Below are 24,408 nucleotides of genomic sequence, written 5' to 3'. Positions count from 1 at the left end.
AAGGTCGCTGTCCTGTTCCTTACTGCATGACCTGGGGCCCCCTGCAGCTTCCTGCTGACTTTCTCATGCAAGCCTTTCTCCTCCTCAGGTTTTCAGTCCTGGTGAAGGACACCACCACTGAAGCTTCCCCTGGGGTCCTGATACTCCCTGGGTCAGCCCAGGTCACCTCCACTATCTTCCTTGTTCTTACCACTGAACGTACATTTCACTCTGATATCCCCATGGCCCCAGAAGAATCTCTCAAGGCCATGTACTTCTTTTTCCCTCAAGACCACTTGAGGGCATTGAATGTCCTCAGGACAGTTCAAATACTAGGCAGGGTTTCCAGCATGTGAGTGCCCAGCTCTGTATAGATATGAATACACCGGCCCCACAAGTGCCATGGGTCATTCCAGGCACACACTTCTTACCCGAACTTGCCTGCCTGCACTGCAAGAGAATGGCAGTGCCCACCCCCTTCCTTCTGTGTTTGTGAATCTGTGCCAAGTACAGGCTCAGTCCTAGATATATTCTGTCACTCAGTCCGCACGAGCACCCATTCCTCAGGAAGCATAGAGGCAGAAGGGCCACCAAGCTAGCAGTGAGAGGCCCCGCAGGTGGGACCAGAGCTTACACCCCTAAACCATTATCCTTTATGGTTCCTGGTGCTTCTTCCTGAGACCTTTCTGTTCCCTTGCATATGGGCCAAGGCCCTTTATCTGTGCCAGACAGAACCTCCCTGCTGTCATCAGTATCATTTGGCAGGGAGCCTCCTCTCGGTGTGCGCCTCAGGCCACTGGAAAGGGGTACTATCTGTGTCTTCTTTCTTCCATCTTCAATGCCTAGCCCAGAGCTGGGCATGAGTGTTGTCATGGTTAGGGGTGCCAGCTTTTGGTGGGTGAATGTCGAATCAGTTGAGGTGATAAGGGCAGGCTTGTGGACTGGTATACTGGGCAGGAGGCAGATACAGGCAGATGGGAGAACAATAGCATTTTCAAGTATGTAGAGAGTGGTGTGCACACGGGTGTGAGGCACTTGGTCTGATGTGGACAAGCAGCTGGGATAAGAGGTGTCTGCAGAGATGGGTCTTGGCTCTGTGGCCGCCTACCTTCTTACGGACCTGCTGCTCCTTGGCTGAATGAGCCTTTACATGCTTGCGGAGGGAGCTGGGATCCGTGTAGCGCTTGGAGCATCCAGGGATCTGACAAGCATATGGCTTCTGTAACATCAGAGAGGCACGAGAGGCAGGTAAGAGGTCGCTGCTCAAGGCCAAGGTCCCCTAGATGACCTGCCACTGGAAGGATGAGTGGGCAAGGCACCTGGCCTGGGAGAGGAGGGGCTCTGTGTCCCCACTCTGCCACGGTATTGGGAGTGCAGGTGAGTTGCCTCCTATCTGCAAGAGGGGACTGAGGGGACTGACTGAGCTTTGCAGGTCTTCCTGACTCACACTGGCCGTGACACAAAAGCAGTGTGTGGAGCAGGGGTACACAGGAGCTTGTCCCGGGCAGGAGAATGAAGAGAGGAAGAGTGGACATCCCAGGGCCAGCCTGGATGATTCCTCCAGCAGGTCCAAGTGGCACTATGGACCACAGCAACTAAGGTCCTCCTTCCAGTAACTGGGAGACCAGAGGGAGCTGACCTCAAAGAGCACAGCTAGGAGCCTGAAGGCTGTGCTGTCTACATGGCCAAAGCCCCTCCCTGTGACCATCCCACTGAAGGCACAAAGGGACCCCTACCAGTCAACCCCCACCCCTGCTTAGACTCCTCCTCCAGGGTCTCCCCTAATATCTTCCCATGCAGTGTCCCACCACTTTTGTCATAGACAGCCATGGCCCTCCCTCCAAACACTCTGCCATGGCCCTCGGACCCTTGGATAATCGGAAGCTAGATGATCATTTCCAGGCACTGACTGGGGTCCTCCTCCTCCCACTGTCCCCACACATACCCCACAATGTTCTTTCTGTCACCTCTTTAGCCCTGCTCAGATCCTTTCTAGATTGGCCTGAGGTCCCTACAGGTCGCAGTGCCTACTGTGAGGTCATCCCACTGTCCCTCTGCCTTACTAGTGAGGGAGCCATCTAATCCTGGCCATGTTCCACAAGACCAGGAAAGGGCACCTCACAGTTCGGGGGCTTTCATGAGGACCAACCTGGGGTCCCTAGCTACTACTGGGGCATGAAGTTCACAAGGCTTCCTTTTTAAAAACCCACTGAGTACTTCAGAGCCCTTAGGACTGCCTCCTGGAACGGCAGTGTGTGGGTGTGTGTAGAGGAAATGACACCTCTCAAGAGTAAGCCCCAGGGACTGCCATGCCCAGTCAGCAGACACACCAAGTGGAACTGCCCACAAAGCCTCAAGGCAGGGACGCTGGGAGATGACCACTGTCCGGGGCCTTGTGGGGAAAAGCAGGAAGAGATGACCGGAACCATACCTTGGAGCTGCCACGGAGATTGCCAGGTTAAAGAATGGAGAACAACAAAAAGAGAGAGACAGGCGGTAAGAAGGTGACTAGGCCAAGAGGAAGGCAGGGGCGGGAGAGGGAGGCCTGCCTTGGACTGCCCACCACCTGCTTCAGCATGCGAGTCCCACACACTTACACAGCCCCTCCACCCTAACACGCAACCCCAGGACACTCTCCCATGAGCCCTGCCCTGCCCCTGAGCTGACTGGCCCCAGGCCTGGTCCTCTGGGAATGCTGATACAAATCCACAGGCTTTGGTCTAAAAGCAAACAGCTCTGTGTGGCAGGCACACTCGCTTGGAAACAGGGCAGCAAGACCCATCTTTGTGTTTGTTTTTCCAGGGCTTGACGTGCATAGAACATTCCTCAGGCCTAGCTCCCTTGAGCCCCCAGGAAACCCCGTGGCTGTCCCAAACCACCAGCCAAACCCTAGGCCCGGAATCCCCATACAAGTTCCAAGACTGGGGCTGTGTTATTCCAGTCAACAAGGCTACTCTTCCTTGTCTGGACAGAGCTCTATCTCTGAGGGCTCTCCAGGTTTGGTACTGCTAAGCACTGGCCACCCATGGTTCCCACACCTGCCCCTCAGAACCGCTCCAGCTGAACAGACACCACAACCAGGAGGTGTGTGTGTGTGTGACTCTCCATTAGGGAGCTTTCTTCTCTCAGTGCCCCAACAAGCCCCATCCTGCTGCTGGGGAAACCAAGGCCCACAGTGGGAATGGTGGCTGCCTGGGGTATGGCAGGATCCGGTTGACATTAAGTCCCTGAGTGACAGACTAGGCAAGAAAGGGCTGCCCTGTTCGCAGCTATACCCCCTCTCTTCTCAAGAGGCAGAGCCAAAATCAGAGCTGAAGCTTGCTTTTTCCACTTCTCCACTCTGTCCAGAGAACCAACCTCCTTACTGCCATGGGCCCCATGTTCTCTGAAGCCAGGGATAGCTGGAGCTCCTATGAAAGCTGAGGTGCTATGTGTGAGCCCAACTGCTGACCTGAAGGCTGCAGGCTGGGACATACATGGTCTAGCAGCAAGGAAGGAGCTGCCTTTGCTACTTAGGCAGAGAGCGGGGTGTGAGTGGGGCCCCTAGACCTGCCAGAAACTTCTTAGATAGATGAAGGCCTGGGGTAACCCTGTGGGCTTATGTGGACCTGACCTGGCCTAGCCCTCAGGAGCTCCGTTCCACAGGCTCGGTCTAAATACAGTAAGGACAGGAGTAAGGAACGAACAGGAAACTAGAGAGGCCATGGGGACGTGCTCTAGACCTGGGAGGTGGGGGTGGGGCAGAGGCCCACTGTTGGATGCCTTGTGCCCTCTGCAATATTCGTTGCCTCTCTCAGGGACAAGGGCAGAGTGCCAAGGGCCCCCAGGCTGAAAAGGTGACCAAGGGGAAGGGGACTTGGGAGTACCACAGCTCACTTCAGGTCTCGGTCAGCCATAAGGGGACTATTCCTTGCCATTCTGTCCCCTCTGTTCAGACTCAACCCTTCAAACTTTTCCAGTAAAGAGCCCTGCGATTGGAGTTAGCCAAGGGTGCATTTGGCTCTGTCACTTGTCTGTCACTGACACAGACACAACATGACTTGGGTCTCAGCTTTGCTTGAACTGGGACAGGTGTGTCACACTATGGGGCTGGCAGGGATAAAGAAGATACAGTCCAGGGCCTGGCCTGGCTCCAAAGCCAGTGATTTTTTTTTTTTCCGTTCACATTTCTGAACCTGGTTTCCCAGCTGTGAGATACAGGGCTAGGACTGGAGGGCTCTGTGCCTTCTCAGGTGTGACCTCTGCTTTATGGCTTCCAACCCGCACTAACAGCTCAGTTACCCTCTTGGGCGTCTGTTTGCTCATCGGCGTATCGGACAGGGTAGGTGTATCAACTGGTGCCTAGCCCCACCCCAGCTTTCCGCACATCTGCAGCAGAGCAGAGAACTGCTTGGAGGTTCAGACATGGGGTTTTCTAGCAGACTCCAGCCTTGTGCTGCACACGGGGTTGGGATCCTCCCAAGGGATGCGCCACTTTCCCAGCACCTGTGAGACTGGCATGAAGACTGAGTCTGTCACCTTCACCAGAGTCCAGCCACGAGAACCCCTAAGTCCACCTTCCTCCTGTGTCAAATGGGTCAGGGACCTTGGTAATAGGGTCAGTACAGGGACGACATTCTTGCTGATGTCCTTATCTACACAGGGGACACGTGGGGCAACTGGGACAGAGCTGTGGGCCTCTGCTGCTTGGCATAAGCAAGGACAGGAAGTAGAATAGACAGTATGGGATGGTCAGGCTGCTGTGGCAAGATGCTGGATCTTACATGTCACCAACGACAGCCCTAAAGAGCCTCTGCATGGTCCCCAAGTGAGGAGTGGGAAGAGCAGGGAGGGGCGTGCTCTGGATGCAGACATAGTTGGCCTGTCAAAGAGAGACTGTGGATGTGAGAGCACCTGCTTTCCCATAAGGCCTGGGCTGGTTCATGGGCCATGTAGGGTAATCTGTTAAATTTAGTTCGCCCATCCACATCCGCAGAGGACATATGGCCGTACCCAAGTCATTTGTGTTTGTCACACCTGGAGGATGATGGGGGAAAACTATCTTAGTAGAAAGCCAGGGAGCCTACTAACTATCCTATAATACAAAGAACACACCCTATCCACTCCCACCAGATCATCTCCTGCCCCATGTTACAGAGGCTGAGACTCTGTAGACACCTAGAGATCAGGGTCTATGTGCAACCCTCTTCTACCCCAGGGCCTCCACAGTCCGGCCTACCTACCGTGTCGAGGTGGGTGCGTTGGTGCTTGGCACGGTCGCTGGAGTTGCTGAAGGCCTTCTGGCAACCTGGGTGCTGGCACAGGTACGGCTTCTCGCCTGTGTGGCTCCGCAGGTGGATCTTCAGGTTCTCCAGGCGGGAGAAGGCTTTACTGCAGCCTTCAAACTGCAGGAGAGGCTGATGAGGGGTGCCCTCAGCCCTGAGGGCCCACCCGCCCGCAAACAGCACCCCAAACCTGCCTGTTCTGGCCCAAACCACCTGCTGTCCCCCCTAAGCATCTGGGAGCGCTGCCCCAGCAAAGTGTCCAGGGCTAAGACTCAGAAATGGGCCACTGGGGCCAAAGATGACCTTTCTGCTTCTGACTTGGGGTATAACAACTCAGACGTGTGCCGGCTGTGTCCCCTGGGATCAGCAATTCCAAGGCAGGCCATGTCTGGGTGTGGAACCCCAGAAGGGGTCCAGCCTGGACTAGAAGGGCTCTATCCCCGAGAGGCTTTGGGGTGTCCTGCAACCTTGATGCTGTATCTGCCCCCTCGCCAACTGTGGGACTATACACAGGCATCACCCTTGATACCCCTGTGAGACCAGTGGTCACATCTGTATACTCAAGTGTCTGAGTCATCATCTGGTCCCTTAGCTGACCTGCACTCACCATCTAGTTTGCCGTGTGCCGAGTACCGGACTTGTAGTGGACACAGCACAACTGTGAAACGGTTCCTGGCAGAGAACGTGTGGAGAAACGAGTCACCTAGTTCATCCTCCATGGCCCCAACCATCCGTCCCTGCAACTTCTGCCAAGCCTGGAGCTCTCCTCTATATCCCCTCACGTCAAATCCTCCCTGCCTGCTCACCACAGCTGCCCAGGTGCCTTGGCATACCGAAATAACCCCTATAAGGCCCTCTCCTTACAGACCTGACGTTCTGCCCTGCGGCCTCCCTGCCTGCCTCTCTGCCCGTCCTTCTCTAGCAGAAGGCAGCCTTCAGCCTTTGTTGATGCAGGGCGCTCAACAAGGAAGGTCACCTCTCCTGATTAGCCCCCTACCCCCTGCTCAGCCTTCGAGGTCCAGCTCAGAGACTGGTGAGGCAGCAGTTCCAGCCTTTAGTGTGGTGTTGCTGACTGTCCTCTGCCTCTTCCCATCGTCTGCCCGTGCCAGCCGGCCGTCCGGCTATGTGTACTTCAGGGTGCGGTAAAGCTCGACTGTGGCTGGCACCTGCTGCTCCAGTCATGGTGCTGGTGTTTAACTACAAAACCCGGAAACATGTGACATCAATGTCCTCATATTGCCCAAAGTCACATGACAAAGCAAAGCTAAGGTATAGGCCAGATGTGATGTCAAAGCCTAGGTGGGTGTCTGTGCTTGTTGAGAAGGAAGAGACTGAGCCATTGGCTTTCTCCCCGTGCCCAGGGCTGATGTGCCAGCCATGAGCTCCTATCCCAGGTTAGGACCCAGGTGATTCCAGTCTTCTGGCACCAGGTCCCCTTAGGCTGCTAGTAGCAGGAAGCTGGGGACAAAAAGGGGGGGCAGCCATGTTCCTTGAGGGCCAGGGCTTCTCTAGCCTCCCCCTCAGGGGAAGGAAGTCACTAAAGGCTCTCCTTCTCTCATGAGCCTCCGGCTATTCTTTGTCAACTTTAAAGGTACAATACCCGCTAGGAAGTTTGGGATATTTCTGGGGAGAAGTCTGTGGGCAGAGTTAAGATCCTGTGGTCCACCTGGCTTACGATCTTGTCCCCAGAGGGGCAGGCCCTGGGAAGGGATCAGCGTCAGATGTGTATTCTAGGAATTAGGGGGACAGAGTCATATGGGAATTAGAAGGAACACAGTCTACAAGGAATGGGAACAGTGTCTCTCTCTCACACACACAGAAAGAAGTCACCTTCGGCTGTTAGTGGTACGGAGGACTTAGGGAAGGGACAGAGAAGGGAGTTGCTGCAGTTCCGGAAGAGGACTGCCGCCCAGGCAAGAGCAGCAGCCATAGCAGAATTTCCCGTACAGCCACAAGGACACGGACGAGTCAGAGACAATGACCCCCTGGGTGTCACAGTTCAGACTGTTGCTGGACCTAATGTAAGCTGCTGCAGCTGGGTTTCTAGTTATGGGGCCTGTTCCTTTATCAGAACAAGAACGAAATCCTGGATGGGGTACAGCAGGTGGCCAGTTGCTCCCTGTTCCCCTACAAAGGCCTGGTGCCAAGTTCATCCCTAGGAGATGAAGGAACCTGGGCAGGAGCAGGGTTTCCAATCAGCATCCTCCTTGGCCCTTTGTTCTTACTGACTGGTTTTGGGGAAAGGCTGTTGGGGGAGACCAATAACTCTTGGCTGCGTGATTTCTCTGACTTTGGGAGAGCCTGTCAGACTCTGGGGATCAGCTTACCTCTTTCCCACCAGGAATCTATGGATCTTTGGGCTTCCGAACACCTGCTTCCTCACCCCTGCCTTTGCTCAGACTGCACCCCTCCTGGGAAACCTTCCCTTCCTACACTGACAATTTATACATTTTTTAGAAGTTCAGGATCTGAGTTAACGTCTTCCAGGATGCCACAAGTGCCTTTCCCACCCCATGTATCCCATACATCAGCTGTGGAGAGATGACGCTGAGCTTGCCAGGAATCTCCATCCCAAAGGCCTTCCGTAATATGTTATGAGGCCTCCAAGGACCTTTCCTTCCTCTGTCCGCTCAGCAAACACATGCCTCCGTTATTTAGGCACCCCCTCCTAGGATGGAGCCTGCCTGACCCCACAGGCAGCACCCCTGCCTTCTTTCCCCATCTCAGTCCTGGGAGTGGCCTGTCACTTCAAGGACATCTAGAGGAAGTGGCAGGGAGAGAAGGGATGCTGCTTTATTCTTATCTGAGATAAAGACACACACAGATTCTGGCAGATCCTCCCATCAGGACCAGGATCCAGATCTGCTCAGCCCCTGTGAGCCCTGTGAGGTTTTCTATTATCTCTATTCAACAGCTGCAAAGATGAGGTCAGAGCCAGGAGGCCAAGGGGACCACTGGGTCAATGCTTCTGCCTGGCTTCAATGGGCCTGCTGCTTCCACAGCATATTGCCTTTTCCCGGTGGCCTTCTGGGTGCTTACAACTCTGCCCATCAGACGAGGAGCCGAGGCCCAATGGCAGCGAGCACAGGGACTGCAGATACAGCCCTTGCTGCAGATGGCCCTGCTCGCTCACTGAAGAAGCCCAGGCAAGTTATTCTGTGAGTCTGTTTCCTCACCTGCAAACTGGGTGAACGCTAACCTTAGAGTAATGTGAGCCCTAAATGAAACCACACTCATCAAGTTCTGATCTTCTCACTGTAGCTGTCGTTTAAGGCCTCAGAGCAGGTTAAACGACAGTCTGCCTGGGGTAGTCTCTGGCCTGTCACACCTCTAAGCAAGCTATGTGTGTGCGCATGCGTGTACACGTCCTCCCGCTTCCCACAATCCTCTTTCCTCCTCTTGCTCTGCACCCCTTGCTGTCCACTACCTGGCTAACCCCTCACCATACCCTACCTTCCATCAGTAAAGGCACAAAATTCCTTAAAATCCTGCACAGAGCAGAAGATGCTCAAAGATCTGAGAAGGAGCCGAATGTGGGGGCCTTTCAGTTGCTGGGCTGGGGATTACCAAAGCCTGCCTGAGGGGCTGAGCCTTGAGGCCTGGGCTTTGGCAAATGAGGTGCCAAGAAACTCATTTCAGGGAGACAGCAGGCCCACGCACAGGTAGTTGGAGCTGCAGGGGCATCAGGGTTCTAGAGACAAAGGCTGAGCCAATATCGGGGAAGCAGCGAGGGAGCAGAAATGGGAGCGTAGGGCTGCCTTTACATACACGGCAGAGCAGGTGAGTTCTGGCATTGCTGATCCTTACAGAACACTCCTGTACCATTACTTCCATGGCCCAGCAGACAATATGACGCTGGGCTGTTCACCTGGGGTGCTCCAGCACGGCTTCTGCTGGTGTGACCACCTTCTATCTCGATGCCAAAGCTAGGAACCTCTTTCCTTCTCCTTGACCCCAGCAGTCCTTGGAGGTGCCATCTCTCCACCGATCACCACATGACTCACCTGGGAATCTACATAGCTACCTGCCTCCTCCCAGGTCACTGCCATATGAAAACTTAGCAATCGGATAATGTCTGCCCTTGACTCTTTTGTATATATGCGTGTGTGTATGTGTACATATGTATGTATAAATTGTCCCAGCATTCTGGCTAGTATGATCTGGCCCTGGTGATGCTTGACAGTGTCATCAGCTCTCATCCCACTGAGCTCCAGAATTTTGTGCAGTGTGGTACCAATCTAACCACTACACTCTGAGGGGATGATCTCGGGTGAGTTCATCTCACCTGTCCAGAGCCCAGATATCTCCTGGGCTCACGAGGAGGGCAATATTTGCAAATGAAAGCATGTATGTAGCATCCTTTGGCTCTTGGTCTTGATGCCACCAGTGGCCTTCAGACATTTCTATGGACACATCTTGTTCAGGGTAAATGTAAACATGCTATTTAACTACCCAGATAAACTCCAGGTTCATCTGGCTTGAAGCAAAGGCTCTCACGCATGGGAATGGGTGATTCTGGGAAAGAATACTTAGAGAAGATGGTGTCTAATAGTCTCAAAGCATGTCAGGATGGGGGGGCTAGGGTGTTTTCTCATTCACCTGAAATATCAACATTGAAATATATTCTAAGAGTAAATAAGTTCAAAATACCAGGTATCTGGCAATATATCTTAGACACCTACCACAGGCTAGTGTTCTGTGTTTTACTGAATCAAGACAATGCATCCTGTCAGTAGGGTGACTTTCCAGCCCCACCCTGCAGATGAACGGAATGAGGCTCAGAAAGGCGATGTCACCACATCACATAGCTAACTAGAGCTTGGATCTGGCCTGAAGTCTGACTGACATGGCTGTACATCCCTAAGCTCTTTGCTCAGTTCCTCAGGGAGCTCACAGAGCACCAAGACCAGGCTGTTAGGCGTTACACTGGGATTTCAAACTGGGCCCAACATGGGTTCTGAGTCTCAGCAAACTGAGGCCCAGGCTGATGGTGGGAGTTGCTCTCTGTGATGCTGCCACACAGAAAGGAAAACCCGGGCAACACAGCAGAGAGAAAAGCATCGCTGATCCACAGAGCGCAGCGCCTTGAAAGGCCCCGTTCCCACATGTGGGGTGTGTTACGAAAGAAGATTAAAATAATGGGGGAAAATACCCCGGGAACCGTGAAGCCCCAGACCATCTGGAGTTTTATAGTAACAGGCAGAGGAGAAATCAGCCTAATTGAAAAAAGTCCACTGCAATCCATTACTGCTGCGTGCAGCTCACAGTACGGAGGGCAGGAGATGAAAGACAGAGGGGAGCCGTGGCTGGAGCCAAGGAGGCAGCATCTTCCCCTCCAGGCCCAGCCCAAGGACCCTTCCAGTTCTGGCTGGGGAGGTGCTAGTCAAAGCCCAGGACCTTTCAGTCCCTGGGTCGATTAGGCTCTCAGCAAGTTGCCTTCTGAGCTGTTCGCTCACGAATAAGGGCTGAGACCCTGCAGGAGAACCTTCTGGGTGGCGGACACAGTTGGCTCTGGTGATGATGTCTTTCCCTCTGGCCCCTGGGGAAGAAGCAAGGGCTCTGTTTCACACATAAGGTGTATGATGGCACTATGGAGAAACTCACACAGAACTTGGGCTAGTCACATCTCTGTCTTCGTTTTTCTCCTCTCTAAATGGGGCCACCACAGACAGCTCTGAGGAATAAAAACATCGCTGTGCCCAGAGCAGGACCTGGCACACAGTGGGTGCCTAATGAACGTCAAGTTTCTTCCCTGGGGCTGAAATGGCCCCAAAGGAAGGAAGGAAGGCCCAGTTTCTCATGCCCTGATGAGGAATCTGGATGCGGAGAATAAAGAAGAGGTTTGAGGGAACGGGGCGTCAGGCAGGGCAGGGGAGGAAATGCCTCCAGATTTGGCATTTGCCAGTGACTTGCTTCTAAACAAACACATTTCTGGTTTAAGGGTAAAATATATTAGGTTACAATAGCCTGGCAGGCCATTCAGAGATCAACTTCTCGTTTTTGTACAAACTTTTAAGTTACTTTACAGTGATTTAGATGGGAGAAACGTGCGGTGCCAGATTCTTTTCCAGGATGTCAAACAACACCGTGCTTGGCCAGCTTTAAAGGCCAGCCATCCGGGGACCGAGGGCCACTCCTCAGCCGCCCACCCTGGGGGAGACTCAGGCTGGCCCTGGGTGTACCATCCCAGGATCCCCTCGTGGCTTTCCCAGGGTTCTTCAGAGCCATGGGCTGTGCCAGGCCTCTGGGGAAGGTTTGAGGATGTGAGGCCTCTGGGGGGAGGGTCTAGTCTAGCTCGGGGCACAGAGAATGACCAGGCAGCTGACTGTAGGAGAGGGGGCTCTGCCCTGTGCCGCTGTCACATTTTCTCTATTCCTGGGACCAGAGCGGACTCCCTCAACACCATCTCCCCAATCCCATTATGTAGGCAGAGCGATTTACTTCATCAGAGGTAGAGACTAAGCACCAGAGATTTTAGGATGCACGCGAGAGTCCCTGAGCTCCTTAAGGATGGAGTCTCTGTAGCTCGAGAGACACTCCCATCCCAGGCAGGGCAGTGTGGCAATCTCTTCTCACTTACCCAGCTTCCAGGGGCCTTTGAAACCACCCAGAGAAGCCGGCAAGCTGTGGCAGAATGGGACACAGAGCAAGGAAAGGGAAAAGGGGGACAAAGGAGTCATACCTGTCCTGGGAAGGGGATTCTGAGGCTGTGAAGCCTGGACCTTTCCTTACCAGGCCACACTGAACACAATCGCTTGTCCACAAAAGCAACAGATTTCCATTCCTAGTAGTTGAGGGAGACCTAGAGGTTTGGTGGTCAGTCAGAAAGGACCCAGATGACCTGCCTTCCAGGGGTATATGGAGAGACTTGGCCTATGGGTCAGAGTCCCAGGAGGGGAGACAGAGCAGACTAGTTCTCTCTCCCATGCATCACACCAGGTCACCATAGAGACCCAGAATCACAGACACACGCACATCCTACAGTTGACACTTTCCCTCTCAACCTAGCAATCTGTATGTCAAAGATGGGGTTAGGACACCAGTACACAAACACAGATTCAAACTCACACATACCAAGACCTAGATATTCTCTGGTACACATGCCCTGCACATATACTCTACATGTTTCCCACCACTCATGACAAACACACAAGCCCCAGATATCACCACCTGCACACAAACATGCCAACTCTACAGAAACACTCACTGATACATGGCCTATACGCAACACAACACGTGCAGAAACTGACACACATGTGGAGTAACGGTAGCCATGGGGTGGCCGGTACATGTGTACTAGAAGAAAGGCACGTCACCTGGAGACAAAGGCTTCCGTGACAACACCTCAGCATCTAGACACCCACTAGTACAGTCAGGCTCCAAGACTTGTTCTTTTGTGCCCTGTCTTGGCCTCAGAGAGCTCTAGGAGGTCTCACAGGAGCTGCAGAGAGAAGAAGCTAGGCCCACTGGCTCCTGACATCTCCAAGGGAACCAGATTAGGCTGGGTTTGGATCAGGCAGAGTGCCCGTGAAAACCCTAAGACAGTGGCCTTCCTCCTGGCCTCCCTAAACCATGCCCAGCTCCCAGCCTTCTCCAGCTCAGTCCACACTGCCCTGCCCTCAGCCCACACCCATACGGCCCCCTTCTCAGAAAGTCCCTGATTTGCTGTCCAGCCCTTCTGGTTCTTTCAGGTGTGGCTCATACTGAGGCCCTTCCTAAGCCTCCTTCCTGCTGACCTGCCATGAGCTCCCATGGGCGCTGAAGTGGGCTTTTCCCTGTCCATGCACTGCGCATTTCTTGGGGCATTGCTTGAGGCTCTGGGGCCTCACATCACACTTGCAACACAGAGTGAAGCCAGTGCCACAATGACAACCTAGGTCCCAGGCCTCAGCCCTGGAAACGTCCTCAAACTAGTGAAAGACGGTGACAATAGCGGCAGCATTACGTTTATGTTCAACCACAGGACATCCAGTTAGAGAGGGAACGAAAGCTAAGGAGAACCATCCTGGTGGCCAGAGCCTCAGTGTGCTGAGCGCCTTTCGTCCATGGTCCCATCAGGATCACAACAACCCTGGCGGGGGGGGGGGGGGGAGGAGGTAAAACTAGGTTTCTGTCTTTGAGATGGGTAAACAGAGGCACAGTGCCCACAGTGATATGCGATTACCTACCCACACAGAAGCCTTCACTAGGCCAGGTACTCTGGGAAAGTGCCTTCCCCCAGTAGGCCTCACTTGGTTCTCATCTGGAGAGAGAGAGAGAGAGAGAGAGAGAGAGAGAGAGAGAGAGAGAGAGAGAGAGAGAGAGAGAGAGAGAGAGAACTGTACCTCTATTTTAGGGCCAGGGAGTGGAGATGACTCCGCAGAAAGTAGAGGACCAGGGAGTGGAGATGACTCCGCAGAAAGTAGAGGACCAAGAAGTGGAGATGACTCAGCAGAAAGTAGAGGACCAGGGAGTGGAGATGACTCCGCAGAAAGTAGAGGACCAGGGAGTGGAGATGACTCCACAGAAAGTAGAGGACCAGGGAGTGGAGATGACTCAGCAGAAAGTAGAGGACCAGGGAGTGGAGATGACTCAGCAGAAAGTAGAGGACCAGGGAGTGGAGATGACTCAGCAGAAAGTAGAGGACCAGGGAGTGGAGATGACTCCGCAGAAAGTAGAGGACCAGGGAGTGGAGATGACTCCACAGAAAGTAGAGGACCAGGGAGTGGAGATGACTCAGCAGAAAGTAGACAGGTGCAAATTCTTGGCTTTTGCGCAACTTCAGAACCAAGTGGAAGAACTCTACAGACCAGATGAATCATGGGGTTATTATTTCAAACAACGCTTCTGTCATAACCCCACATGAGATAAACCCACACAAGAGTGCCCAAGATGGTGCCTGGCATAGCATGGATATGTGTGAATCTCTGTAAAAGATGAAATAAAAACAAGGAAGAAGCATGACTCAGGGAATCCCTTCTCCCTTCCTTATCTAGAGCCAGATTCCAGGGCAGAGTGGGGCAGCATCTTGCTGTCCAGTGGTGGTCACCCAGGTTAGTGTGGTCCAGGAGTGAGCTCTGGGGAGAAAAAGCAAAGCCTCCTGAATTCCCATATTCCAAAGAGTGCTCTAGCCAGGACAGAGAGGGGAGACAAGAGCATGGGCAAGGTAGGGATCCACAAAGTAGGGCAGCTTTGCACTATGCAGTCCCATCCCTGGGTCCAAGCCTTGGGGGCACTGGCAGCACTGTGTAGCCTGGATGCCCTTTTGGTGGTTTCTGGATGTCTCAAGGAGGTCTACCCCACCCAAATGTGGAAGACTTAGATTTTCTGGAGCCAGCTAAGACTTGATCAGATGGATGGGGGACAAGTGGACTCTGGCCAAAAATGGGTCAGGGTGGCTTAGCAGGTGTCAGTGTTAGAGACAACTGAAGGTTCTTCAGTTTTACATAAGCCTGCATGTCCCAGAACAGAGAGAATGCTAGGGAATTCTGGGTACTGCTCGGTGGGCTCCCTGGCACAGAGGCCTGAGCTATGGTAGCCTTAAAAGCTAGATATACTTTCTTCACATTCACGAACTTCAGATTGAGTTCTGATATAAGGAACATGGACGACACCCAGTGTCCCCTATGGGAAACACAGACAAGGCAGGCCATAGCTGGCATCAATGGCACACCTCATCAGCTTCAGCAGTCTTAACTAGGCCCTGCTTGGCTTCTTTTCAGACTCCCCTAGTTAGAGGGGCCACAGTACCCCTTTTCTTAGATGAGGCTTTCAGGCATGCCCAAAACCAGGGTTCTTACAATGTACTGGATCAAAAGCAAAGTGTTACAGGGACTAAGGAAACACTGGCCCACAAAAGAGACTAGAGAAAGAACAAATGGCCACTAAGTCATCAGAAAACAATCTTAGCAGTCACAGACACCACAATGAGCATCCAAGTCAAGGCACCAGTGTAATGGTTTAAGTAAAATGCTGCAGGTCCCTGAGGGGCAGCAAAGGGCATTGGTGCTGAGGCCACAGCAGGCCATGAAGACAGCCTGGTCCTAGGCAGGTAGCTCCATGGCGGGTGAGAAACCGAGACAGATAGGCACACCATGAAGAGTGAGTTGGATATTTATTTAGTGGGTTATGGAAGGGGAGAAGGGGGAAAAGGAGAGAGAGAGGGAGAGAGAGAAATAGGGGGAGGGGACAAGTAGGGAGAAGGAATAGAGGGAGGAGGGAAGGAAGGGAGATGGGGGAGAGAGAGATGGAAAGGGAGGGACTCAGGCAGGAAGCTGAAGATCAGCTTCCCTCGGCAGAACTGGGGAAGGAGTGGGCATGGCTTGTCTCTTAAAGGGATAGGACAGACCGTTAAAACTGGTGTCTCCTAAAACCACAGCTCTCCAGCAGTACAGCCCAGCCTGGACTGGGCTCCGCAAAGGCCCAGGCTTTCAGCTTCCCCAGGAGTGCCAGAGAGAAACACACTGCTGTCACCACACTGAAGAACCAGTTACAAAAACCAAAGAGCCATGTCCATGTGATAAGCAAGTCCCTGAGGCGAAGTGTTCACTGTACCATGCTCCTCTAAGCTCTGGGGACATGAGGCACTTTCTGGGAAAGCCAGCTGCCCAGATGCCTGGCTCAGCAGAGCCTCACCACCCCAACTCAGGGGACGGCTGGAACTCATTAGCATTATGTCAGGAATAATGTGAAATTAAAACATTTAGCTTTGGCTTCGAACATAGAGAAAGACAAAAAGAGAAAGATGCCATTGCACTGAGCTGCTCAGCTGTGACGTGGGCACCAGTAATTCACAGAAAAGAAATCGTTGCTTGGCACTTGGACCCAGGCAGGACCCTGAGACTGTCAACAGGGCTAAGACTAGAAAGTGGCATCTGCAGTGTGGTCCAGGAGGAAGCAGGCTGAGTACAGTCCAGATTCCAAACCAGGGGAGACCTCCTATCCTCCATACGCCCTGCCCAACTCTCCTGCTGGCTTCTCTGTGGCTAATCTGGATCCTGGTGAATTCTGTTCATCACGCTTCATGTCAATCATCTGCCCCATGGCCAGGCATTCCCAGACTGCCAGCCTGCTGTTGTCATGGCTCAAAACCCATCCTGAGCTTAGAATAAAAGCACAGCCTGCCATCCCCCGGATTTGCTAGCTCACTCCTTGGCATACAGGGATTGCATAACTTGGCTTTTACAACAATGTTCCCTTGTCCTGGAGTCCCTGTAAGTGTTAGGGCTCAGCACCAATGAGGGTATCACAGCAGGGACCTTTAGGGAGAGTCCTGAGCCTCCTAAGGGCTGCCCAGGGAACCTATCAAACCTAGCTGGGTCTCCAAAGGTCCTTGTGTGATAGGTAGAGACACTTATCAAGCTTCCTCTGACCCCCTACATCTGGCAGTGTGTGGTGTGTGTATCCCTGCAGTCCCAGGCAGGATCCTCCTGCTCCTGCATTTATCTTGGTGGGTAGAGTATCTTGCAGTTACCTGAGTCTGGATTCGAATTCTAGCGGCCCGTAAGGCTCTGATTGGTACAAACCATCTAACTCCAGGCTTTAGCATGCCTGCTCCGTCATGAGAGTGGTAAGGATGAGACGCCTCAGTGGGCTACAAAGAGACAGCGCCAGACACTGCTGAAGTACTGCCACCCATAGTCCTTATCACAGACCTAGAAACTGAGGATTCAAGGCTGTGGGGGACAGGGATTTGGAGGGGGGTGGGTACCCGGATATACGAGAAAGCAGTCCAGGCAGCTCCTAAGCCTATCTGGCTGGTGACATAGTAGAACCTACTGGAATTCACTCACCATTCATTCATTCATTCATTCATTCATTCATTCATTCATTCATGTCCCCCACACTCAGCTAACTGTGCATGGTTAGATGTCCAAAATACACTGAAAAAGAAAAAGAACAGGATGGCTCCCTTTAGTAAGGTGTATTTATCATGTGATAGGTTAAGACCTGGAAAAACGTCCAAAATAACAGCGGTCAGTTCTGAGTGGTGCCAGCAGGGGTAACACTCTTTGCTACACTCTGCTATCTTCATATTTAATCTTACTCTTTTATTTTATACAAGTGGAGTGTTATAAAAAGTTAGTGGGCACTGCAATCCTTTAAGGTTGCAATTCTAGACTTCTCTTGGCTCAGCATATAACTTCGTACCTACCCTCTATGAGTTAGTAGAAGATCTGACTCATGTCTGAAAGGGACATTTACTCCTGTCCTATGTAACAACATCTTTCATTCATGTTTGTGATGACTTCCAGAGAGGCTCTGAGGGATAGGGAAGTGATGGGTGATGATCAACTTTGCAGATGGCTTGGAATAAAGCCCACAGTGCTGACCGCTGCATGCCTGCATTGGAGACCTTTCCATTACTCCCTGGATGAAGGTCATGCAAGCCTGCTTACAAGGGTGAGCTCCTGGTTCATACGCGGTAGCCAGGGATGACTGAGGCAGCAGGGAAATAGAGTGGCAGGTTTAATTAAGCAGAGGGAACAGATGGAGAGGGCTATGGCTACACTGCACCCCCAAGAATAACACTAACTTGCATACCCCTGGGGAGGGGCAGTGCACCTTCAACACCCACTGCCACAGCCTCAAACACTGGAGCACATTCCTGAGTCACCTGTGTGGGGCCTGAGCTATGGATCAGGAGATAAGTTCAAGTCCCTTGCTTGCTGGCTCAGGACTTAGGCATGTTACCTGGTCCCTGTCCTGGAGCAGATGGGACCCTCTTTCCAGTAGACTTACTGTTATTCCTTTGCCGAACTACAGTTCCCAGCATTCTCCTGGATACGGACATTTCCCAGAAGCCTTTGCATTCCCCGTTAAAAGCGAAGGTCTTTACGAGTTCCCTCTCTTCCCCCTCTTCTCTTCTCTTTTCCCTTCCCCCCTTGTTCTCCTAGTGTTTTGCACACCTGTACCTGCCCGTTGCCCCTCCCCCCATTAAAGTGCACCCACGTGGGACCGCCGCGTGTTTGTGTCTTTTCCTCGCGTAACCGCCTCCGCTTTTACATTACAGCCAACCCAGGATTTTTAATATTTAACACTTACTGTAAGGACAAAGACATGATTGGGGTGGTAGGGTCAGTGAAGTGTTGGTCTACCACACAGAGCCAGTACCCATGTGCTCCTTCTCCTACCGTCATCCACATAGAATGCATATCACCCAGCAATCTCCAGCTCATAGCCTCCTCTTCCAGAAGCCTCCCTCAGTTTCCCTAGGGGCCCCAGCCATGATCTTCCCTCCATCACAGCCTCATGGTCAGCACAGTAACTTCCAGACTCTGTGCCTGTTCCTACTGCTGCAGGGAGGAGTCAGACACAAGGCAGTCCTGGTCTTGACCTGGCAACCGACTGGCTGTACAGCAGAAGCTCCAGGAGGGTCCTGATGATGGTAGCAAACTGCTCCATCAATGGCAGCCTTCTTGTCCCATCCCACTGCTGGATAAGGAGAAAGGCTCTTTGCTTTTAAAATCATGGAGCATCTGAGGCAGAGGGACGCTACAGATATGGGCTCAAAGCTAAGCATCAGACTGGTGGTGGCCCAACAGAGGAGGCCACACCTCCAATCTTCCAGCCCTGTGCTCTCTGACTGCTGGCCTTGGACTACCACTCTTCCAGCAACAGCTTCCCGTAGACAAGGGTGACAGGTAGAAGAGGCAGCAGTGGATGCTGCCAGGGCTGTCCTTCCCATCATGTTCACAGTGCTAGATGGCACCCTGGCCTTGAACTCCACTGCTCTACAGCAGGGGCTCTTGTGGAGGGACAGCAGTAGCTAGCCATGTCTGTGAGACACCTGCTCCTATCACACACCCAACACTTCGACAGCAGCGGAGCTCTCGGCAGACCCACAGAACTCTGAGGGCCAGTTGGACACGCCTGCTACCTGACACAGTAGCTTCCCTGTTGAGGAAAGCACCGCATCATGGAACACCAACTTGGTGACTCTGGGGTGTAGGCTGGGGCTTAGTGTTTTGTGTGCCTCTCTGCTTGAAACAGTTGTCAGGATCACCAGGACAGGTGCCAGCCATTTCTCATTAGAAACGGGGCTCCTCAGCTCCCGAAAGAGCTCACGTCACTGAGGGGAGGGTCTCCTGTGAGGGACAGACGGAGGACTGTGCTCTCTATAAAACCATCACTGAGCTATTCATTCATCAGACCTCAAGCTTCTGCCATTCTGCCATTCTCTCTCGTGCTGTGCCACAGCCCTGGGCCTGGCCTTGCAGCAGCTCAGAGGCTACTGAGCTGGCCCCAGCCCCTGCCCTGTGTAGCTGAGCCGAGAGGAAGGTCAAGCCTGAGGCCAGATGTGCTGGGTGTGTTTCCCTGTGGTCATCCAGAGGTTTCAGTAAAGCTCTTCAATCGCTCCTCGGCAGAGAAGGAACACACACGACCATAAAACCCACCATATAAAGCATATAATTCAGTGGCTGTCAGCATATTCACGCCTGGGCAACCATCACCACAGTGGTTTGAGGAACATTTTCACCCAAAGAAACACTGCCACTTGGCAGTCACTTGCTCCTCACGTCTCCCTCTCCTGAGTCCCCAGGAACTGCAGACTTTCTACTCCTGTAGATTGCCTTTTTGTTTTGTTTTTTTTACACTTATGCAGGTTGTCGTATACCACGTGGGTTTTATGCCTGGCTTCTCTGGCGTAGCACCGTGTTTCTAAGATTCCTCTGTGCTGCAGGGTACACAGTACCTCAGTCGCTTTTAGGGCTTAGTAATGCTCTGTTGGGGCCAGTAAAGATGGGTCAGTGGGTAAAGTCAATGGTCATGCAAGCCTTGCAACTTGAGTTCAATTCCAGGAATCCACATTTAAGTGGAAGGAGAAGACCAACTACCAAAAGTTGTCCTCTGACAGCCCTACATGTGCTGTGGCATTCACGCCCTGCCACAACATCACACACAAATATTATAAATAAATAAAATATAGATAATAAGAATTTAGACGTGTTCTGCTCCGTGGAGGTGACAGACCTATCTGTCTGTCCACTGGCGGACACTTAGGCTGTTCTCTACATTTTGGGCTCTGATTAGAGAGGCCATGAATCTTCACGTGTGGGCTTGGGTGTGGTCCTCTCTTTGGTATGTACTTCGGAGTGGAGTGACAAGTCCACAGGGATGGCAGGCAGCCTGACGTCAGCTTGATCGGCAGACTGTTTCCTAAAGCCAGGGCGCTATCAATGTGTGAGGGTTCCAGAGTCTCCACACCCCACAACTCTGCCATGGAACCAAGCAGCGCCACAAGGCTTCTCGTCTGCCATTTCCATTTTCCTGGTTAGCGTCGGGCATCGTGTTCTGGGCACCTGACCATCTGTATAATGGCCCAGAGACACATCCGTTCAAGCCTTTGCCCATGTGAAAACCCAGCGGTTCGCCTTTTATTTCACTGAGCTGTGAGATTGTTAACATAACCCAGGTATGATCCCTTCCCAGCTCTATGACTAAAAAGGTGGCTGCTTTTGTGCTGAACGGGGGCACACATGCAATTCTCACCGCATGTGGGGCTGTATCGAAGCCAGGAGAGCCAGCAACGTTCCCCCTGTCCCCCACAGGTCCATGCTGTCATCCCTACACCGCAGACAAGCAGACAGCCACAGAGCTGTAACCTGCTCTGTGCATCCATCTAGGAAGTGGCAGAGTGGAGCTTGGGGCAGGAAGGACAATCATAGCCCAGCCTGCCAAAACCCCGGCAGGGAAGGGGAACCCCATGGGGCTGGCCTCAAGCGGCAGGAGACCCTGTAAAGAGGTGTGGCTCCCCCAACAGGTGTTAGGGCCACTAGACAGAGCCCAACTCTGAGGTTTCCTCTCTCCCCTGCCAACCCAGAGGGATCTGGATTTGATTTCATCTGGGAAGGAGTTCGTTTCTTTACAAGCATGCATGCTCCAATGGGTGGGAAAGGAATATTCTCCCACAGGGAGCACAGGCTGTGGTTCAGGATCCACCACTACAAATCATAGATGATGACATCAGAGGGGGTTTAGCCGTGAGCATCCTGGGAGTGGCTTTGCAGCAGTCAGGGGAACTCTGAATCCAGACTGGGCATGGAGGAACAGACTCTGGGGGGACAGGTTCAAACTGTCCTCAGCCCTTCTCCATTGTGGGCCCACTAACACTGGAGATCTAACGTTCTATACAAGAAGATAGTTACTGAATGTTCTTGTTATAAAGTACAAATAGCAGGCCAGTCCACCAGTTAGCTGAATAATTTTTTTTAATCACAGCTCACATAAGGGACTATAATACTGCTGTGAAAAACGATGCACATGGGAGATTTTAGGATCCCAACACCGCACTTAACCGTGCTGATCGTTCATAGTCTTCTCTGCAACCCCACTGGAAACTCGAGAAACAGGGAGGTAAAGAACCTCATCCAAGATGAGGGCAAACTGGGACTTAAGCTCTTCTTAGTGGCACATCCTGCCAGCAGCCTGTCAAGTTACCCTTTGCTGTGTATTTACTCAGTCCAGATGCTGCGCTCAGCGCTCCCTCTGGTATGGCCAGAAAGGGCCAAATGACAGCCTCCATCATGTGGCTGGGAGGCCTCTGCTCTTCCCCACTCTCTGAAATTCTTCATGATTGTGTTACTTATACAAAGAAATGGAATCATTTGCTTCTTGCAGTTACTGAGCCCCCCAGGAAAGTAAGGAGCCATCCTCTTGGGACCTACGGTGGCCCATCCATACCATACAACCTACGCCCAGACCTATGCCTCTTGCTGAAGATGCAGGCTGTGGGGGGGGGGGGCGGTCCCTCAGCCTCTATTGGACCCACTGGACCTTCAGTCCATGGAAGGGATGTTCCCTCCAGCCTCAGGCTCAATGGGGTGACTGTCTCTGAACTGACCCTCCCTGGGCTGCTGGGAAGATTCCAGGTCAGTCATTACTGAAGGTATCTCAGAGCCAAGGGGCCCCATGAGACAGCTGCATGAACAGAACTTGATGAGGGCTCAGAGAGCACTTCTGGCAGCGCCCTCCACCCTGTCAGGGCCTCCTTGAGCTCCACAGACCAGCTCTCTTCTGTACTTCCCATGTTAAGCCTGACTTTCTGGATGTCCACAATCCCTCAGAACTTTGCAGTGACCACACCTAAACCTGACATCAGAGCTCTCTCCATTCTCTAAGCCTGTCCATGTCCCCAAGAACTATCCTTGCATGCCAGCTGCAGCACCCATGTGGCTCTCGGTTTGAGAATGGTGTGGATCATGAGAATCCAGCTAAACCAGCCACGAATGTGGCTTCTCTTGCAGGAACTGGATCCCTACACCAGTCCTACCCACCCACCCAAAACACACACATGCATGCATGTCCTCCCACCACCACACAAACAATGCACAGGGAGCATCTAAGAGATCAGCTTCCTACACGCAACAGATATACAATGAATGCCTAACACACACAGTATCTTCCCACACCCAGCATACACACTATAAGCACCCAACATGCACACACCAACTCTACCACTGGCATACACACAAGGAACACACACCAAACTTTTTATACCCCAAAGATGCACAAAGTACACCCAGTACACACCAATTCCTTACCCCCAATATACATGCATGCACACATATCTAATAATCCCTTATATAATCAATACACATGTATGTCTCAAACACAGAGAACACATCCAGCCAAACACACCCACCCTTTAGACCTAACACACATGTACCATATTGCTCAAGGCAAAGTTAATCATCCTACCACCCTGACACTGCACCCCAAGTTAACCCTCCTTGTTTTCCCCACTCACTACACATGCAACACTGAAAACATCCTCTTCAGCTTCCTCCAACACACACATGCCCAATTACACATGCATATCTAGTAGGTACATGTGCTCCCTAAACATAAGCACAGGCCCTAACCAGACCAACTTCTCGAAACTTACACTAAGCACACACAGTACATCTTGTAGTATGTGTGCTATGGGGCACGTACTGGGTGCAGAATGTGTGTGGGATGTGGATACCTTGGGTGGAGATGCGTAATGGCGCTTGTGAACACACAGTATTTCTATTTCCACCCCAATACGCACATACCTAACTATATAAGCCCCCTCCATACCAAAACCCACACTTACATTCCCACAATCCGACCACACAACCTAAACATATATTCTGCAAGCATAACCGCCCAACACACTTCAAATGCCTCACACTCATTCAGTCCATAGAGACCTACAGTCATGCAGACACTCAATTAGCAGACATGCAATCATGTGGACAAACGACATGTCCCCTAATAAGCTGAAAGTTTAACATGCATACAGACACACGCTCCCACACGCACACTGTCACTGAGCACAAAGCCCCAAACCCTGCACTCTCCCCTGCAGCGTTCCCATGCCTCACGTATGCCCAGGTGTATGCTGCTATGGATGGACAGTGTGCCACAGTGGATAGAACCAGGCAGTTCCCTTCAAATCCTTGAGCAGCGCCCCTCCTCCATCCCTGCTGCTTCTGTGCCTGGACCAGCTCTGCACAGCAAGGTCCAGGTGGCGGGGGGGGGGGCAGTCCTCGCCAGCCTCCCCTCGAATTCCTGCCTGCTCCGGGGGTTTACTCTTCCCTTGTTCATTAATGATTAAAATACTTTATGCCGACCACAAAGATTGTTGTCTTTGTCTTTCTCTCTTTATAAAAACCAGCAGATGCATTTGGGACCCTCCGGATCTCCTCGGGGTGATTTACATGGCCACAGCCAGCTCTCGGGGAAGCAAAGCAAACATTCCCATGGCCTCAGAGCCTCCCACCCCCATCCTTCTCGTCGAGGCCCCTCTACCCAGCCACAGTCACATAGGAGGCAGCCTCTTGTGAGGCTTTCTATTTTTGTCATCAGCCTTGGATGGGAGCTGGGCAGGGAGAAGCTACCCAGCACAGATGTCTTTTATACGGCTCCTTTAAATACAGAACCACCTGGGCCTCTGGAGGTCTACGCAGCAACCAATCCCTAGCTAACGGTGGGACTGCCAGCATTCTTGGTCTCTCTTCAAACCCCAACCCCTGTCCCACAGCTCGGGATGGCCCCTGTGGAAGAGCAGGGAAGTTCCACTGTGCACCTGGGCCGAAACAGGTGTGCTCAGACAGTTCCGTCTGGACGTGGGTCACTTCCCTCAGATTTCCCACAAGACGGGAGTCCATCCCAGGTTCCCTGGAACCCATCCAGCTTCAGTGTGCACAGCTCTCGGATG

General features: G+C 52.5%; 1 protein-coding gene across 1 annotated transcript in view; it reads right to left on the bottom strand.

The window, feature by feature from the left end:
* The window catches only part of Glis1 (GLIS family zinc finger 1), a 196,868-nt gene that overhangs the window by 12,981 nt on the left and 159,479 nt on the right, over positions 1–24,408 (bottom strand). The window contains exons 5-6 of the mRNA XM_075945012.1: positions 5,202–5,363; positions 1,088–1,198 (exon numbers count right to left, since the gene is read on the bottom strand). Of these exons, the coding sequence (XP_075801127.1) occupies positions 1,088–1,198; positions 5,202–5,363 (273 nt within the window). The remainder of the gene's footprint in view (positions 1–1,087; positions 1,199–5,201; positions 5,364–24,408) is intronic.

This window comes from Microtus pennsylvanicus, chromosome 13, assembly GCF_037038515.1.
Source record: "Microtus pennsylvanicus isolate mMicPen1 chromosome 13, mMicPen1.hap1, whole genome shotgun sequence".
In the NCBI taxonomy this organism is placed as follows: Eukaryota; Metazoa; Chordata; class Mammalia; order Rodentia; family Cricetidae; genus Microtus; species Microtus pennsylvanicus.
The sequence above is the reverse complement of the archived record's forward strand: the minus strand, read 5'-3'. Positions and strand labels throughout refer to the sequence as shown.